The sequence below is a fragment of the Apus apus genome, chromosome 9 (genome assembly GCF_020740795.1).
Source record: "Apus apus isolate bApuApu2 chromosome 9, bApuApu2.pri.cur, whole genome shotgun sequence".
NCBI lineage: Eukaryota > Metazoa > Chordata > Aves > Apodiformes > Apodidae > Apus > Apus apus.
In genome coordinates, this window is record NC_067290.1 from 1,969,969 (window position 1) to 1,990,221 (window position 20,253).

The following is a 20,253-nucleotide window of genomic DNA, read 5'->3' on the forward strand; positions in this document are numbered from 1 at the left end:
AGGCTCCATTTGGAAGCGTGTGAGCACAGCAGCTGCTCTAGCAGCTGCCATCGGGCTTCTCTCTGTGCTCAGAGTTAGTTCCATGGGCGACTTCTGGTCTGCATTCTTTGAGCTAGGTAGAGAATTTGGATCAGTTTCAAGTGGGTATCTATAATTAGAAGCTATGAACAGAGTTTGACTTTTTTAAGCCCCACATTTTAAAAAGAGATGGTTGGTATAAAACATTGTGGCACTTCATCATTCCTGGGCATTTGGGCCTGTTTATATGGGGTATTTTTTTTTTGAGCAAGGCAGAAGTTTTACTGGGCATCATATTTATGAAATGAGATTTTAATACAAAAAGCTTCACTCTTTGGCTTGTATTTAAATCCATCTCAAATCATAGGGCAGAGTCCCTAGTTATCTAGATAATTTAGCTGTAGGTATCATCTTAATGTTTATGGACAAGCTTGCTGAATTGTTCAGTCACTAAGTATGACTTAAAGGGAATCAAGTTGATGTGCATTTTTCCTGAAGAGGGATATAGATTGCATGGATTCAGGGAAAAGTAGGCAAGTTAGAGAAGAGATGGATTTGATTGAGGAATTTCATGAAACAAATGTGTCTCTGTTCAACAAGTAGAATTAATGAAGAAATACTTCAAGTTCAGTTTGAATTCAGGTTATGCAGACTACCTGGAGTTCTGGCTGCTGTCTCTGCAGGTGATACTCTAGCACAGTCATGCTTTGAAAGCTGCCTGCTTCCTGAAGAGCAGAGCACTTGTGGTGTCAGGGTGAAGGAGAGAGGTTTTATCTTCTCATGCTCACTAAGATTTTAAATTGGTCATGTTTTTCTTACTGTATTCATATTACTTGTGCATTCTGCAATTTAGAAGGAAAATAATTTATTCTGTCTACCTTTGAACTTGTGTTTGTACTTTCAAGGATCTAAAGTGCCACAGAAAAATATTTAAGATATAGCTGCACCAACTTGTTGTGTTGTCATACTTCGCTTTATATCCCAAACAATGTTTTTACAGCATGACTCTAGTGCTGACTGGTTCTCATGCGTGTACCATCCAGTTGTTAGGGCCTGTTTTCAATTTCATCTCTTTATATTGCACTGTTGAAAGTCCGTTCTAAATGAATGATGAAAATAACTAGTGATTTCAGAGAATGTTCATTGCTAAAATGATTTCTCAAGCTCAGTTTTGCTGGGAATGTCTTTTCGATTCTATTTTAAAATGTTGCATGCCGTTTTGGTTTGGCATTTACGTTATTTAGAAGCTGGCTGAATTTCTTTGTTGCTTTTAATTCCAAACTAAATCTGCAACATGCTGGTTTGAACATTTGGGTGATTTCTGTAAGCATATGTTCTCATTATCTTTGTATTTTAGTCCTACAAATGCACTGGGATACTTCACTGCTTGTAAACTGTGAGACTTCTGGGGCGAGTGGGAACCCTGAATAATTTCTTGCATTTCATGTTATTGTTATATACTTGCTCTTCACATGCACGTAGCTCTCAAGATAAAGGACCCTCAGTAAAAAGGGTTTTTTACTTTTCTGGTTATCATCTCTCTTTCATAGTATAGTCCCTCTGAGAGGTAAATGCTTGTGCCTATTGATCCAAACCTGCAGCTTCTCTGATCATTTTTCCATTATTGTCAGTGGAACGAGTAAGTCACAGAAAGCTTGAGGTTTGCTCTTTACTGAAATTTAAGTCCTGAGTACTCTTTCCAGTTTTCTTTTTAAGCTGAAATGTTGAGGTTTTCTTGTTTAAAATGTAGTCTTTATTGTGTTTAGTTTTGTTTTTGCTCAGATAACAGTTTGGCAAGGCTTGAAGGAAAAGGAAGATGTGAATATAAAAAAGAAGAAAAAAAAATAATAATAGATATTCTAAGATCTGAAGTAATATGTTGTTTTAAAATATGGTAGTGGTTTTAGCGTACTGGTTACTAATTACAGCCTTTGTGATCAGAAGTACTAACTGAAGGTATAAAAAAAAGAGAGAGGGAAGACAGACCTGCCAGGTTTCTGCTGCTAAAATGCCCAGAGAGGAAATGTTTTGCTTTGGTCATGGCTAACCACACAGCCACCTTTGGCCACTAGGCAGAGGGAAGGAGGAGACACAGGTTTATCTTACTAGGCAGTTCTTGAAATGAACTTACCTCCTGAGCAATGGGAAAGAACTTTAAAAATCATGACCTTTTTCTAGCTTGCAACAACATCTACTTCCCGTTCTGCCAGCCTGGATCGATTGTATCCTGCTTTTGTCCCCAGGCATGGCCATGCACCGTGTCACTCAGCTTTGACATCTAGGCAAATGAGTTAGAAAAGCAGCTTTTGGCAGCCACTGCCTGGACATTGGTATTAATCTTGGGTTCAGAGGGAGCAGTGAGCTTTGATTCTGTCGCCCTCAGAGCTCGGTGTGCAGGAGGGTAAGTGCAGCGTTAGCGGCGGCGGGATGACCCTGGTCTCGCTGCCCTGCTGATGGAGCCAGCAGATCCTCCTCACATGCACGTGTAGCACTGCAGCTGGTGTGGGTTCATTTCAGAGTGTTTGCAGTGTGTGGCTTAGCTCTTACGCGAAGTCTGGAGCCATAAACACACAAAAGAAAATAATATCCCCCAATCCATCTATGTTTGGTATTTAAAACTGGTTTATAGTCATTGCAAGAAGTAAAATCAACCTTTCATTAGTAGTTTGCATACCCGTTGCAGTATGTTAAAAAGTACTGTACTCAGTCTGTTTCTATTTCACTGTAACCCTTTCTTCTTCCCTATTCCTCCTGGATACAGTGGTGTTTGGGGCTTCTTTAACAGTATGACAAATTGAGGTTTACACAGGAAGAGACTTCTCATGTCAGTTTCTTATAAAATATTGAGTCAGTCAGTACTGACTTTCAAAAGAGTAATTTAGATGTACAAAGACACGAAGTTTTCTATGGCTCTGTTTTCAGGTTTTGTTCATGCAAAGTCATATTAACAGTACTGATTATTTATTATTTATATTTTTATATATTTATATTATTTTGAAATATTTCATTTCCATTTTCACTGTTTAGCTTCTCCATTCTCTGCTTCTTTGTAAAATAGTGGCAAGCAACCTTTCTCTTTTTCTGGCTTGGCAGATAATGAATGTCTGTTTTCTGCTGAAACAGGAGTGTGATAAAACAATTGGGACTTCTAAAAATGAAAGGTTCATTTCAACTGTTTTGCATTCTCTTAAGATTACACAGTTGGAATACTAAGCATATTGCCTGTCCCCTTAGTAATATGCCATAGAATACTGAAGGGAGATGAACCAAATAATTCCACTAGAATTTTTTAAACACTGAATCAGTAATTCTATTCTATTGGACATGTCTAGTAGGTAGCAGATGCTTCCAATCAAAAACCTTTGTTAAGAAATTATTTCTAATTCCAGTTGGGAATTCCAGTTACAGTCTCCATTTTTGTGGTGCACTACACATACTTAATTTCTCATCTATCTGAGAGTGTGTCCCAGGTGGCCACTGGAAGTGAAGTGGTGCTAGGGAGGTGTCTCACTGCTCCCCCGTGACATGGGGACTTACTCTGATTCCTGTTGCAAGAGCACCTGGAGTGGAGTCCCTGGCATTTTTGTGCATTGGTATTTTTACTAAGTGGATAGATAAAAATGGCCCTTCAGACCCTGCAGGGGCTGGCTCTTGTCCTGAGTTTGTGTGGAAGCAAAGGTACCTTTCTAGCACACAGTCCTTCAAGATAGACCAGGGCAGGGTGACCCTAATCCCATGCTCCTGCACCCCAGTGCTCCGTCCACAATTCCTCCACAGTGAAGCAGTACATCTTCTCAGCCTCAGAGCTTCACGCAGGTTGTATTGGTTGAAAATAATTTTCTTTTCCAAACATGTGTGAAGCAGCAAGAGGCAGAAAGCAAGCTGCTTTTCTTTGGCAGTGGATTTCCACTTCCATGAAGTAATTTGTAGGAAGCTGCAGCTGCCCAGAGCTCGCCAGCTGGGGGGAGCTGGAAGGATGGAGCCTCCAACCCCAGCACTGGCTGTGCTGCTGGTGGGGAGAGAAGTATCTCCCTGCTTCAAAGGTCAGATGTGGTGGCAGGGAAATAGGCCTACGAGCAAAATGAGATCGAGCACTACAGTCAGTCAAGGATCATATTAATGTCTGACAAAAACCATGGAAGACAAAATAAAAATGAAGATGGAACCCCTAACTTCAATCAGAACCTCAGGCAGACCCCCCCTGCCAGTTTTTTTTCTGATTAGGGCAGTACCCTTTTTGTTGATGTAAAGGTTAAGTGATCCATTGAAGGCATCATTACTAAAATGTCAACATGAGGTTATAATCAATCTGGAAGGGTTATTAAATAGTTCACAATCTTCACAATAGTTCACAAAGGGCAAGGAAGGTAAAAAAAAAGCCACAGAGCCTAAGAAGGAGGAAGTAGTGATAATTCCTGACTTCCTGTTACAAACAAGTTTGGAAGGTACTTAGAAACAGGCTTGTAGTTAATGTATCTGAGATATATTAAATAGTGTGGCTGCACAGTACAACAGAACCAAGAAGAGAGAAGGTGAAGCATTACTAATTTCTTTAATGGATACTTGAAAGAGAATGATTTGTTTGCTTTTAATGGCTGGTTACACAGTTTCAATGTCACTAGCAAAACTCTGGATAATTTGTCATTTTTAAGTTGAAAGCCAGCTGTATCAGGGAGGGAAAGGGATTAGTTTCCTGTCAACTTCCTTTTTGGAAAAAGTGATATGTGCACACTGCAAATATTTCCAGCTTGGGTAAAGTATGTTTGAAAATGCCTTTTGGGTAGAGTAATATTTTGATGGGCAAAGAAGGAGGACTTGCTTTCATTTTTACATGTTTATAGAAACATTTTCAGAAATCTGAGGGGCTTTTTTCGCCTTCACTTTAAAAAGTACATGCTGTTCAGGCTAGGAGAGTTTTGCCAGTGTTAACCTTGATCTCTCTGGCACTCTGGACCAGTGGAAACGTTCTTTCAGAGCTTTCTCTGTACTTTGAACTGGTGAAGGGACTGCTGTGCTGTGTGTGCAGCTAGGGTCTCAGCATTTCATTTCAGAGAGACAACAGAAGGGCTTTATTCCTGATGTTTGTATACATGTGAATGAGAGCTGACTAAGAAGCACAGGGCGTGTTGGAATCATGTGGAATTGTACTCCTTTAGAGTTGGGGTGTACCTGTTCCTAAAACAAAAGGTAGGGGACGTGCTGCAAATGCTTATATTCCTGCACGTGTGGAGTGTTTACTAAGTCTTTTGAATGATTAAAAAAAAGTAAAGTTTCCTTTTGCTGTCAATGTTGTGTGTACACAGGATGAGGCAGATGGTAAATTTTTATGTGAAACAGATGAAAAGGGGATACTGTGGAAGAGGGAAAGTGCATACACTGCAACAATGTGAGAATGCCCTACTGTAAATATAAAACAAACACAGGTTGTTATTAGTCATCACTACTTCAGTGTAAACCTTGACGAGGACTCAGTTTTAAAATGTTTCCTGTTGTGTACAACTCCTTTAATGTAAAGGGTTTTTTTCCTTTATTCCTTAACAATAACAGCATTCACGTGAAAGCAAAGTGTTTTCTTTGCCTGATAGCTCCTGGTGTATTTTGCCTACCTGATACTGTTTTGCTTTCATTAGCTAGAAACACCATCCCTTGGGATGCTTTGCTGCAAAGCATGTCAAAAGTATCCTATGGGAGCAATCTTTCACTAAAGGAGATTTCTCCTGGAGGTGCTTTTTCCCAACTTCAACTTTTAGAAATACAGTAGCTCACAAGATCAGTTAAATCCCAGATCTCCTCTGAGTAATGTGACAGTAATCTTTTTATGTCAATCTGTAATGTAACAGCAGGAAAGTATTGCTTTTATATGTCAAAGCAAGGAAAGACACAAATAAGCATCTGTCATTGTGAAGTAGAGCAACTTGGAAATGAGCAGGCTTATAAGAAATTAAGTTGTCATTTATTTTACATGGTAGTTGCTGAGTGACTTACTCAGGATGTTACTGGTAACTGCTGTATGAAGTTAAGTAATGCTTGAAATCTCCATTCTCCTGCTTGACTCGTGTTCTAAGGATGACCTCTGCAACAGAAACAGAGACTTGCTTAGACTGCAGTGAAAACGCTGGTGCTTGCCATGAAAGCCACATTACCCTGTACTAACTGCATCTGAATTTGAACAAAGTATGCTGGGTGTCTGCACAAAACGATACAAAGCAAAACTGTGCTGTTTGTTGCTGACAATTCTGGTGCACAATGCTCACTTGAGGATTTTCCTGTCTTTCCGTTCTGCCTAGTGTTGAGGGGGAAGCTCCAAGCAGTGAAACTGGCACGTCTTTGGACAGCCCATCAGCTTACCACCAAGGACCTATAACACACAGCTCAGCTCTGAGTCCAGACCATTACGACCACTCTGCCTATGGGCTGTACTCTGTCTCCCCTGGACAAAGATCTCGGCGGCCAAAGCTTCAGCACTCAACATCCATACTGCGAAAACAAGCAGAGGAAGAGGCTATTAAAAGGTCAAGATCACTTTCTGAGAGCTATGAACTCTCTTCAGACCTACAAGATAAGCAGGTATTTGAGCTTTGCTACCTAATTTATGACAAAGACAGCATGGCTGTAAGCTGGGAAAAATCTTTTCTAGTATCACTTCAGTTGTGATGCTGAAAATACCTTTTTTGCGGTGGCCAACGTGGTTTAAAGTAGTCATACATCAGCATTTCTGAGCTTTTTGACACTTTTCTGTGTCATGTTGTCCTTGTGTCCCACCTAAAACATATGTTAATAGTGTTAACAGTAAAAACAGTTGTGCTAGGAATTGTGATTTAATGATTTGGACAACTACTAGAATGTAAGTCAAAATATTTTTCTAAGAAAATGAGACATTTTGAAACCTGGATATCTTTGCTGCTGCTGAAAGAATGGAAGATCTTATTTCCACTGATATTCTCTCAAATCCTAGGGGTGAATTCAAGGTCTTGATTGAGTTTTACTCAAGTAGGGAAAACTCCTAGTCAGACAAGTCAGTCTCAGCGATTCCTTTTAAGCTTTATTCTCAATGTAGGCCTATTTGAAAGATGCTTATTGCCATATAAGTTCTTATTTATCATTTAAAAATGATGCAGCAATAGCTTAAGGTAAGCAAATATGCAGAATGCCCTGGATTGCACTGGCAGATGAGCAGTAGCCATTGCATCAGTGGTGGTTGGTTGGGTGGGTGGGTTCTTTTTGTTAGAGATGGTTCTTGCCACAGAATATTTTGTGTGCTGTGAATCATGCTGGTTTACTGCAGAGTCACTCCAACCTGGGTGTTAACATGGTGCAAGTGGAGAGAGTCAAAATTCTGCAGACAAGAAACGAACTGCTCCTGATTTTGGGCCACACATTGACAGTCAGTGAAGTGCATAGGGGCTGAGCCTCCTTTGCCATCTGTTTGTGTTCTGCAATTGCAGGTTGGAGAATCATCCAGTGTTGTTCTGGAGAGGCCTGGGAGAAGGGAGCTTGAGCTCTGATTTACAGTTGAAGGCAATATTTGGGTTAGCAAGTATGAGTTTAGTGTAGCCTTTTTGCTCACCAAAGTCTGTACTGGAGTGGGGATATATCAAGTTCCTGATCCTTGATCTAGATTATGTCAGCTCTGCTAGTAAATTGGACCTCCTTGTGAGATCTAAAATGTTACTTCCTTTCCTACCTTTGGCAGTCATTTTTGCTAGATGTCTCATAAGGGGTTGATATAGAGTGTAAACCTTACTAAAGAGGTCTCCTGCACTGCAGATATTCCACGGAGCCTAATTCCAGCTGTCCTTTTATGCTGGTTTGATGGAGAATGAGGACTGCAGATGTTATTTTATATTTGTTCAGGGAGTCCTACACAATAAAAAGTGACAATGATACATAAAGGAAGCTTGATATTGGAGAGTTCTTTACTGCACTTGAAAAGCTCTCATTGAAATGTCAGAAGGTACTTAAATGTATTTAGGAAAATGTCCAAGGCTTTGCCTAAAGGAAATGTCCATTAAATATGCATTTAAAAATGCATTAAATATGTCTTAAAATTTATTAGACATGTTAAGTCATAAGTCTAGTAAATCATCTAGGTAAATTAAAAAATACTCTGAATTAAAATTCCCACCAACCCCCCGCCCCCCAAATTTATGATAATCAATGATTATGTCATTTTCTGTCTAAACCTGAAGGACAACAGCCTTTTTGCAAGAATAAAGTACAGTTAATTTATTTTATAGTATATTAGTTAATGTTCTTTCACACCATCTGTGCCAGTTTTCTTTTCTTTTGGTTTGATATTTAGTTTTCAGAGAATGACTAAATTAACAATCCATAATTTGTTTGGAGATTAGTCCAGCGAAATATTATCTTGTCACTTATTTCAACACGTGACCTAATCTATTCTACAGGTAGAAATAGTAGCAAATGTGTGGCAGCAGTGGCAGGCTTGTGATAGAAGGTCTTAACATTTTTTTTTTAACCTTCAAGATGCCTTACAAGTAGCCCCATACACAGCCCCTCTGACACATGCAAATGTGGGGGTAATATAACCTCTGTTTGGGGGGGAAGGACTAAACAATTTGTTTTTTTCAAAAGACAAACCATAGATTAATCACAGAATCACTGAATGTCAGGGGTTGGAAGGGACCTCAAAAGATCATCTAGTCCCACCAACCCCCCTGCCAGAGCAGGGTCACCCAGAGCACATCACACAGGAACGTGTCCAGGGGGGTTTGAATGTCTCCAGAGAAGGAGACTCCACAGCCTCTCTGGGCAGCCTGGCCCAGGGCTCTGTCACTCTCACAGGAAAGAAGTTTTTTCTGGTATTTACATGGAGCCTCCTGTGCTCCAGTTTGCACCCATTGCCCCTTGTCCTGTCACTGGACATCACTGAACAAAGCCTGGCTCTGTCCTCCTGACACTCACCCTTTACATATTTGTAAACACTGATGAGGTCACCCCTCAGTCTCCTCTTCTCCAAACTAAAGAGACCCAGCTCCCTCAGCCTTTCCTCATCAGGGAGATGTTCCACTCCCTCCATCATCTTTGTACTCTGCCCTGGACTCTTTCCAGCAACTCCCTGTCCTTCTTGAACTGAGAGGCCCAGAACTGGACACAATACTCCAGATGTGGCCTCACCAAGGCAGAAAAGAGGGGGAGGAGAACCTCTCTTGACCTACTAACCACCCCCTTTCTAACCCACCCCAGGATCCATTGGCCTTCTTGGCCACAAGGGCACATTGCTGGCTCATGGTCATCCTCCTGCCCACCAGGACCCCCAGGTCCCTTCCCCCTACCCTGCTCTCCAGCAGCTCAGCCCCCAACCCATACTGGTCCATGGGGTTGTTCTTCCCCAGATGCAAGACTCTACACTTGTCCTTTTATTTCATTAAATTTCTCTCTGCCCTGCTCTCCAGCCTGCCCAGGTCTCACTGAATGGCAGCACAGCCTTCTGGTGTGTCAGCCACTCCTCCCAGTTTAGTGTCATCAGCAAAGCTGCTGACAGTGCACTCCGTTCTCTCATCCAAGTTGTTGATGAATAGATTGAATAGTACTGGTCCCAGTACCAACTTCTGAGGGGTTCCACTTGATACAGACCTCCAACTAGACTGTCCTGTGGACCACAATTCTGACTTCCTTCCTTCAACCAGTTCACAATCCCCCTCATCCTCAGTTTAGCCGCAAGGATGCGGTGGGAGATGGTGTCAAATGAAATCAAGATAAACCACATCCACTGCCCTACCATCATCTGCCCACCTGATTATGTCCTCATAAAAGGCTATCAGGTTGGTTAAACCTGACTTCCCTGTGGTAAAACCATGTTGACTGCTCATAATGACCCTCATATCCTTGATATGCCTAGAGACAGTGCCAAGGATAAGTTGTTCCATCACCTTTCCAGGGATGGAGGTGAGGCTGACCAGTCTATAGTTACCTGGGTCCTCTTTCTTACTCTTTTTGAAGACTGGAGTGACATTTGCCTTCCTCCAGTCCTCAGGCACCTCTCCTGTTCCCCATGACTTACCAAAGATGATGGAGAGTGGCCTAGCAATGACTTCAACCAGCTCCCTCAGCACCCACGGGTGCATCCCATCAGGAACCATGGATTTATGGATGTCCAGATTGCTTAATTGATCCCAAACCCAGTCCTCATCAACCAAGGCAAACTCCCCTTTTGTCCTGCCTTCTTCTGGGGCTTCAGGGCTCTGGGGCTCCTGAGGACAGTCTCCAGCAGTACAGACAGGGACACAGAAGGCATTCAATAACTCCACCTTCTTTGTCTCCTCTGTCACCAGGGCACCCACCTCATTCAGCACTGGACCTGAATTGCCTCTAGTGTTACACAGAGATTTACATGGTCCCAGCTCAGTTCATGCCAAAAACTCTGCATTTTTGCATCTGGAATAAAAAAATTAAAAATAAGTGATGCACGTGTAAAAACATGGAGCCACAAAGGAGATCATTTTGAATGTGGAAGGGGAATGGGAGCTGCTGAACCTGGCAATAGCACTGAAAGAAACACAGCAACTACTCCCGAATGGTAGACATAATGCACTAGAAAGTTGTTGGGTTTTTTTTTTGGCAGAATTTAGTTCCTTCCATAGAAGGGGCCTCCTGCACAGCAGTATCTCAACTGAGCAATTGCTGGGAAAGGTCCCCAAAGCATGAGGTGGGGAGGTGGTGTGTGCACATAACGTAAGGAATTAAAACATCATGTCTAATGAAAAAGGGTACCTGGATCTGCAAGCAAGGAGAAATGATTTTTGAATCATTGATGCATTGTGAATATTGCATGGACTTGCTAAAAAATGCTGCCAGAAAAAAATGTGGTGTTTAGTTGTAGTACAAACACAATAATTTGTGATGGATGTTTTGTGTTTGTGGATAATAAGGATCCAGCAAAGACTGATTAGAACAGAAATTAAATGTTGGGGAAGAATTTGAATAAGACTAGTTATTCATATTGCTCAGTATTTTTTAAATAAGTGATGTGTTTTATGTTTTGGTAGCAAAGGTTTGAGAATACCTGATGAGTATTCCAAAAGCACTGACATGTCATTTTCACTAGGTTAAATTGATAGCAGTTATAATTATTTATTTTGCATATTCATTCTGTTAATCGGAAACAGTGGCAATGTTGAGCACGGTTACAGGAATGGAAATCAATTTTGATTTGTATTTAGAATGCTGAAATATTTTCTTTGTTGGAGGAAGAAGACTGCATGTGTGGATATTTAATCAGAGAAACCTCTGGAACTGTATGGTCTGGGGGGGTTTGCTTTGATGCGAGGCCTGGGTGAATCAATTCTACCTGGTTGTTACTCACATAGAATGTGATGCACACCTGGAAAGGTGATGGCTGCTGGTAGGATTGACTCCCAAAATATAGCAATTTGCAGTACACTTGGACTTCAGTTCTCTGCAGCTGTCCCTGCAGAGGAAGAATGACTGTTAAGCTGCATTAGGGTGCTGCCCTGCCTGCTTTGGCACCAGCAGGCACACCAATGCCACAGTGTGAAAACCAAGATGCAAACACACCAGTTTTCAACACCTTAATTTGATGATAGTATTCATATGGTTGTATTTTTGTCTGTATTTTTATGGTCGAGCTTGCAAGTGACTATTCAGTTCACTATTTGTGCAGCTGTTAGTCTTTAGCTTTGAGTTTTTCCTTTCAAAAGCAGTACACAGTTTGAAAAATTTCTCAAAATTATAATAGTTGTTGGTTTTTGGTTTTTTTTTGAGCCACCAGTGAGCACTGGAGCCCAGAGGCCAATTGTGTCCTGGGCTGTGTTAAGAGAAGTGTGGCCAGCAGGGCCAGGGAGGGGATTCTGCCCCTCTACTCTGGTGAGACCCCACCTGCAGTGCTGTGAACAGTTCTGGTGTCCTCAGCACAAGAAAGATATGGACCTGTTGGAGAGGGTGCAGAGAAGGGCCACCAAGATGATCCAAGGGCTGGAGCAGCTCTGCTCTGGAGACAGGCTGGGAGAGTTGGGGTGTTCAGCCTGGAGAAGAGAAGGCTCCAGGGAGACCTTAGAGCACCTTCCAGTGCCTGAAGGGGCTCCAGGAAAGCTGGGGAGGGACTTTTCACCAGAGAGGGCAGTGACAGGACAAGGGGTGATGGTTTTAAACTGGAAGAGGGGAGATTTAGGTTGGGCATCAGAAATAAATTCTTCACCATGAGGGTAGAAGGGCACTGGAAGCCCAGGGCGGTTGTGGCTGCCCCATCCCTGGAGGTGTTCAAGGGCAGGTTGAATGAGGCTTGTGCAGCCTGGGCTGGTGGGAGGTGTCCCTGCTCATGGCAGGGGGGTTGGAACCTGATGATCTTTAAGGTCCCTTCGAATTCAAACCGTTCTGTGATTCTACAGAGTGATTGTGTTTGCCCTTCCACAGGTGGAAATGCTAGAACGGAAGTATGGAGGCCGTCTCATAACCCGACATGCTGCCCGCACCATACAGACGGCTTTTCGCCAGTATCAGATGAACAAGAATTTTGAGCGCCTGAGAAGTTCTATGTCCGAAAATCGTATGTCAAGACGCATTGTACTGTCCAATATGAGAATGCAGTTTTCCTTTGAAGGGCCTGAGAAAGTCCACAGCTCTTACTTTGAAGGAAAACAAGTTTCTGTTACAAACGATGGGTCAAAGCTGGGATCCCTGGGGCCGTCTGAATGTGGTGACCTTGGAGAGTCAGCTACAATGAAGTCTCCAGCAGCATCCACTGATTTTGCTGATGCTATCACGGAACTGGAGGATGCTTTTTCCAGGCAGGTGAAATCCCTGGCAGAGTCCATTGATGATGCCCTGAACTGCCGTAGTCTCCACTCTGATGAAGTCCAGACTCCGGATCAAGTCAGAAGTCGTGAAATGGAAAGGGACAGTTGTGCTCCAACAAAACCAGCCCTTCACAATGTGGATCACAGGAAGCTCGATGAGATGACAGCATCGTACAGTGATGTTACGTTATATATTGATGAGGAAGAGTTATCTCCACCCCTTCCACATTCCCAGTCAGTAGACAGACCGTCCAGCACAGAATCTGATATGAGGCTCCGGTCTGTGAACTCTTCCCAAGAGTACTGGTCCATGACCCACAAAGATGATAAGATAGACACTGATACGAGCTGCAGGAGTACCCCCTCCCTGGAATGTCAGGAACAGAGGATGAGAATGGATCATCTGCCACTGCTAACTATAGAGCCACCCAGTGACAGTTCAGTGGACTTGAGTGATCGCTCAGACAGAGGTTCATTAAAGAGACAAAATGCCTATGACCGAGGGCTCCCTAGTCAACAAGGAAGCCCAAAACACATCCCTCACAGTATTCCTGCCAAGATGATACCCCGAGAGGAGCAGGAGGCAAGGCATAGGGGTAGGCCTATAGATAGTCATTTGGCTATCAATGGCACAGCAAACAGGCAAAGCAAATCAGAGTCTGATTATTCTGATGGAGACAACGACAGCATCAACAGCACTTCCAACTCCAATGACACAATAAATTGCAGCTCAGAATCGTCTTCTAGAGACAGCCTAAGGGAGCAAACCTTGAGCAAACAAACCTACCACAAAGAAACTCGCAACAGCTGGGATTCCCCTGCCTTCAGTAACGATGTTATCAGGAAACGCCATTATAGGATTGGGCTGAATCTTTTTAACAAGTAAGTGCAGCCTTTCCTCCTTGTCTCTGGTGTCTGGTGGGAACACAGCCACTGATCCAGTAGTGTTTTTCTTGTGTCAGATGAGTAAGAATGAGGTCTGATACTGACTTTTCAGTGAAAAAAATAAGCTACTGTGGTGACTGTTCATATTAGACTACTTACAGGCTGATGTCTTCATATTTAAACAGCTTCAGGGGCAAAGAAAAAAGATAATTGTGTGTATATATGGTAGTAAACCATTGTAGATGGTGGATCAGATTCCTTTCTTGTTGAAAAATATGGTGGCTTAACCCTGATCCATTTTTGGTGTTATAACAAATTCAGATTTCTTCCTGCCCTAATCACGTAATTATTGTAAAATGTGTCATATGGGAATTAGAAATGAGAAGCAGTTTAAGATGAGTTTCCTGTGTAACACAGGGAGGGCCAGGAATTTATTCAGATTTCATCAAAACTTTGATACTTAGAACAATGTGCTGAATATTTTTATGCTAATAAATATTTACTGTTTATCCTCAAATTATCATAAAGTTTTTACCTCTGCCTATGACTGTTATTTTCCCATGTATGGAATTGCTTAAAATTTCTATAAAATAACTTTCTAAAGATTCTTTGTTTGTTTACAATACCTTCTTCTTTGGACACTCCCATGTGGCTGTAGAAAATGCTGAGTATTATGATAGAGGGTAATAGATAATACACTAAACCCTGTATTTACATAATTGGAGTGACATAGCTCTCGTTGGAGCTAACACCATCTGAAGACAAGAACAGCTAGGTGGTTGACATCAGAAATCCTAGTTTTTCACTTCTTAGCTGATGTCTGGTGAGCCAAGTTCCCTGCCCTAGAATGGGTGTAACTTCCTTAAACCTTTTCTGGTACTAGTCCTTATAAAGCTCCTCAGAAGACTCAGACAAAAGACACCAAGTGCCAGAATTTTCCCCTCTTTTTCTTTAAAATCCTGATGGCAGCCCACAACGTGTATGGAAGTTTTTGACACTTCCTACAGAGTACTTCAGGATTTCTCCACGAAAATGTTGTAGCTTCTGAAGCATGAACAGATACTTCAGCGTGCTGCCACAGAGCTTGCCTCACAGTCTCCTGCAGCCTGAATGAGCTCAGCCCTCCTTTTCAGCTCGCGGTGCTGGGATTAGTTTTGTTTGGATTAATAGGTCAGTGGTTCCACATGTAATAATATGCTGTAACATTGCAGATAATAAAAGCTTTTTGATGCCATCACGTGAGGCTGTGCATTAGGAAACTAAGTGTGGATTGGCCAGGTTTGGCTGTAAACAATTTCAGGTTTGTTTTTTTTATCTTTGTAAAAAGTTAATAGGCCTTTACAGAAGCTTTAACCAACTGGAATTATGCAAATCATAGGATCTCTGCAGCTTCTGCTGCTCCTCAGGTAGACCAGGTAGGAAGATACATACATTACCTTTTTTTAGAAGATTTGAAAACATTAACATCCTTAGTGAGGCATGGGGAGGAAGGTGCTGGTACTGTTTGGCTGACATTTAAAAGACTTGGGTGTTTGCTTGGGTTTTTTGCACGGTAATTAAGCTTTAAGCAGTCAATGATCAGTGAACTTTTAGGCTTGATAATACAACCTACTGAGTCAATTGCAGAAGGCTGTAAGAAAAATGATGAATGGAAAAAAATAACAGGCAGGTGCTTCTAGTCACTTGCCACATCAGTAGGAGGCTGAAAGTGAAAAATAAACATCAGGAACAGAGGAGACTAGAGAGTGTTATTTGAAACGCATCTAAGTGATCTTGCTGCATGGACTTGAACAGAGATAAACCTTTTATGTATATTGGCTGGTTGTAAGATGAGGTGCAGTTTCCTAGCAGAGTTATAAAAGCTGGCACTGTGCTGAACTCCTGCAACACCTCTGTGAGACCTGCTACATGTGGTTGTGCCATTCCCCCACTATGGTCTGTCTCCAGTGTTGGCAAAGAACCAAGACTCCCATTGCCTTTGGAGTCACTCTGGATTCTACTGATGGCTCAGGAAGTCCCTGAGTATCCTGTGTGTCTTGGTTTTGATTATGGCTCCTCAAGTCTGCAGGCTGTGACATTTTCATTAATAGCTTCATTTTCCCTCTGTGCAATGTAAAGTATTGAACCATCATAGAATTTGATGGTGCATGAATCTCTAAACTTCCAAAGCTTTATTCTTTCAAAGTTCAAAAGGAGGTTCTTAAGAGTGTTTCAGGTGGGACTGCAGGTTGCATTGCGTGATGTAAGTGAAGGGACAGAGATTGTGTCCAGGCACTTGCCAGAATTTACAAGTGTTTATTTCTTCAGGATGCAGAACCCTTTTCCCCTTCAGTTACGTGTTGTGCAGGTGTATTAGTTTCAGCTGCCTTCTGAGCATTATGCCCATTGTTCTCAGCACATCAAGTATGTCACAGCATCGTGCGGGTCCAAATGGTTCTTGAAAAGCAAGCCACGCCCTAGCCTCCCTGCTGAAGGCTGCCAGTTCACATGACTGACCTGGTTAGACATGGGCCAGCAAGGAGGGCTGCAGCTCAGATGGACTTTCTGCAGGTCAGTCCTGTCTCTGCAGTTTCTCTCATGTCATGCCCAGCATCTCACATCAGCAAGGGTCTGCCTGTGCTACAGGCTGCTTGTGCTTCCTGTCCTGCCACCAGATGTACACCCAGGGTGGATGGGGTGGCATACATGGCTTACTCTGCTCTCCAGTGTTCAAGTCCATGTAACAAAATCATTTAGATGTCTTCTCACCACATGGTCTTTCATGACACATGAAGAGGGAGCAGTACAAGTCTTGGCAGCAGCTCCTGAGAGGATGTGTCCTCCACCCATGCTGAAGGACTGTGCACAGAACTGAAAGTGGCTTTGAAGTTGCCTAGTACAAGAACCCAAGTTTTTTCCACATGTCTGCATCTACTAGAGGAGATTTTAAGGATGTCTTTTACAAGAAGTTCGTGTTAAATTAATTACATCTTTGAAATTTTACTTGCAAATTAAGAACCCAAACCTTAATTACCGATCAATCACGTCTTTTCTTTCTGGCACACGAAACTTGGCTGAAGTGCAGAGAGTTAAGAGCTCCAAAGAAGTGCATGAATTGCAGTAAGGTCCTCCTGCTTTGTTCTCTAGATGTGTTGAAAGAATGAAATTTTAAGAAGCATGGAAAGCCACTGTCCTTGCAGTTGAAATTTCAACAGATGCTTTATGATTATTCTGACCTGCCTGTTACAATAACCATTTTCAGGAGCCAAAGTGCAGTTCTCTTACCAGAGGCCCTTTGTTAGAACAGCCAGTGGTGGGTGAAGTAGAAGTTGAGCACAACTGGTGGTCTCGTTCAATTAACCACTGTTGCATGCAAAGCGTTAGTAGCACAAATGTCCTTGGAGAATGAAGAACACAGGACAGTAGAGAGAAAACTGTAGGTAATTGAAAACCAGTTTTCATTTCACTTGTGTGTAGAATCTCTTTCAAACTGAAACTTGGCACTCAAGTTGGAACCGTAGTGTTGATTAAAGAAGTATAGTTTTTAAAAGATGTTTTGTGATATCCGCTATATCAGAATATAAAGCATCACCCAAGTGGGATGATTTCTGCCAAGGAAATGGCAGCTAAATAAGAGCTTCTGTACATTCTCCTATTTTTGAATGGCAGCAGTGATTTCACCCTGTCAATGGGCTGTCAGAGTGTGTGTTCCCATTCATTGCCCTGCGAAAGGAAGGATTGCAGGAGCGTGCCCAGAGTGCAGAGGCTCCCAGGGAAGCTCAGATGAGGGCAGCTGTGTTGAAACAGGCATTTTCTTCAGTGTACTTTGAAAGGGATGTAGTCTGGGAGAAATTATGCTGGAAACCATTCCTCCCTTATAGGCAGAAGGAAAACACTACCTAGAAAGGTTTATTTTGCAGGCTCCAAACCCTGCCAATGCAAATCCAGCCTTTGAGACTGGTTTGCTTGTAAACAAGCCTTCAAGAGGGCTTTTGACTGCTGCTTTAAAAAAAAAAAAAAGAAGAAGAAGAGGGAGGAAAAAAAATGTAAAAAGGGCTGTGATTTTATTCTCATGTTTGTTTTGACTGCAGGCTGGAAATTCCTGGTTTACCAGTTACTGCAGCCCAATCTGGTAGGATTTTCAGGTTCTATTCTGCTACGGGTGCACTGATGGTTCTAACAGATTAAATAGGACCCAGTGGTTTAACCTCAGTAGTCTGAGGAAACGTGTCCTGCCCTTGGGTCAGCTTTGCAGTCGGTAGAAGCAGACTGTAATTTTGTGCAGAGCTGTGCAGGTGTAGGAAGAAGAATAGTGCCAGGTTCCCTGCTCCTGTGCCACCGTGATGGTGTCAGTCACCTGGGCTCTTTGCCAAGTACTTGTGGCTTCCAGGTGTGTTTGTTGATGTCACTGCCCTCAATTACTGCAGTCTCAACCTGCAGTGGTGCACCTGATGGGGCCATGCACAGTGAGTGAGTAGTCAGCATCCTCTGGGGAGGAGTACAAACCCTTTCTGTGCTAATAAAGTGTATTCAGCAACCCTTGGACAACGTGAGGGTGGCTTGGAAATTCAGTGCGACTCTGCTTAGTATTATAAAATATGGGAGATAAAAGTTTGTGTTTCTCTCTGTGATTAACTTATTTGTTAATCTAGCAGAGACTAGGGTTGGATTTAGTGTCTCTTTTGGGATCCCAGGCGTTGGAAGACACTGTTAAATGTCCTCTCATCTGGCAGTGTTCCTGTGGGCTTGTGATTTCTTGCCACAGAGCCAGTGGTGCTGATGCCAATTTCTGACATTGCTGGTGAGGAGAGACTGTGAAGTAGAGCTCACCAGCTATTTGCACCATGCTGCTCTGCTTGCTGTGCTGGGGCATAACTCTATCGAGGACTCTTTTGGGTAGCGATTTGTTGAAGGTTTTATGGCTTAATCTTGCACATACATCTTGGAGGTTAGTGAGCATAACACCGCTTACATTGCTAGAACAGAGGCTAGGCTATAAATATTTTTACAGTGCATTTTCCCAGATACCTTTTACCCCTACCCTCATTTTTGTCCAGTTTTGCTTTCCGGAAAGGGTAGTGACAGATGGAAAACGGTTCCCCATGTGTGCTCAGTCCATTACAGCAAACTGTTTTGAAGAGTTTTCTGTAGCTTCCTTCATAACGGACCATTATCGAGGTTCCCACTACTCCAAAATTCTCTCAAAGGACTTATTGACCGAGCTAAAAAGGCATGACTATCTGTTTGCATTATGCAGAGATCTATCATCTTTTGAACTGTGAGCCCTGAAAGCCCTGCCAGCTTCATTTATTGCGTGGTGAGGATGATTTTGTCCAAAATTTAAAAATCATTATTGATATAAATTGAATACTAATTCCAGGAGCAGACTTTTAAAAACATGTCTAGATTCTTTGGAATGTTAATTTAAGTATTTCTTTATTTTACTAAGCAGATAGGAGAGGAATTTCCTGAGTGCTGGTGGTATTATACCAAATATAACGTTGCAAATTACAATTTCTAGAGAAATTCTTGTTGAAAATCCAACACACACAATATGATGGTGTCAAGAAGGCTCATTTTTTGTTTTCCATGAAAGCAGCTTTAACTGCTCAGAGAGTTTCCATCATTTACCTGCAGGTAGAGATTGAGGGTAATTCAGATTCCTGAGTACTGTTTCATTCAGAATGAACTACACATTTTTCCTCTATTTGAAATCATTTAAAGTTGCGAGGTGATTTTAATTGTTTCAAAAATGAAGTTTTGCAAGTAGCCATTAATTTAAATATTTTAATGGATACTAATTTGCTGTTACTGCATTTACACCAGTCACATGCCTAATGAATTTCATTTGAGATGCTGAATATACAGTATTTCTGTATTGCTTTTGTCAGGTCGCATGGTATCCAATCAGCATTTTAATATCTGGTCTGAAAACATCATTTTTCAGACTTTCCCTCTTAGAGTTTTAAGTTGAAAGCTTGTTGGAAACATTTCTAATGATTTTAGACTTCATAAGTGCAGGCTGAGTAGGAGGGAGGTATAAATCAAACTAAGCTGGTTCTCTTTACCTTTGAACTCATTCATTTATTTTGTTGGCTGATCTCTTGTATCTTTGTAAATCATGTATCTTCTGTGATTTTTTTGGAGTGATTCAACAGAAAGAGGAGACAAGAGGCTTATTCAGGATTTTGCAACCGAGCCGTTCTCCCTCCTCCTGTATATGCTGGGAGGGACTTTACTCTTGTTACAACATCTGGACTGCAGATTATGCAGCCAGAGACAGTTCCAACAAAAATTAAAATCAAAGCACTCCATGTAGCTTGTCCTCTAACATGCTGAGGAGTAAGTAAGAAGGGAAGAATGTTCTTAGTAGAACTCATTATTTCTAAAAGCATTTAGCCCTCAGTGAGAACACCCAAAGGAGAAAAAAAAAAAAGCAGCACAGTGTGTGTTTTGCGTTGTTCTGTGAGTGTTTTATCTTTTCTCCCTGAGGACCCATTTTTCCTCCTTTTTTTTTCCAAAATGGGTGTTCTGATTAGCACACGTTGTGCCCTGCCCCTGAGAACCAGCTGAAACGTCTGCCTGTGGGAGCTCA

At 42.0% G+C, this 20,253-nt stretch overlaps 1 protein-coding gene across 4 annotated transcripts in view; it reads left to right on the plus strand.

Annotated features, from left to right (window-relative positions):
* IQSEC1 (IQ motif and Sec7 domain ArfGEF 1) overlaps window positions 1-20,253 on the plus strand; it is a 158,530-nt gene that overhangs the window by 97,315 nt on the left and 40,962 nt on the right. For all 4 annotated transcript variants that reach the window (XM_051627459.1, XM_051627460.1, XM_051627461.1 and 1 more), the window contains exons 2-3: window positions 6,306-6,585; window positions 12,412-13,676. In XM_051627459.1, coding sequence (XP_051483419.1) covers window positions 12,418-13,676 — 1,259 coding nt within the window. In that variant the 5' untranslated portion in view covers window positions 6,306-6,585; window positions 12,412-12,417. The remainder of the gene's footprint in view (window positions 1-6,305; window positions 6,586-12,411; window positions 13,677-20,253) is intronic.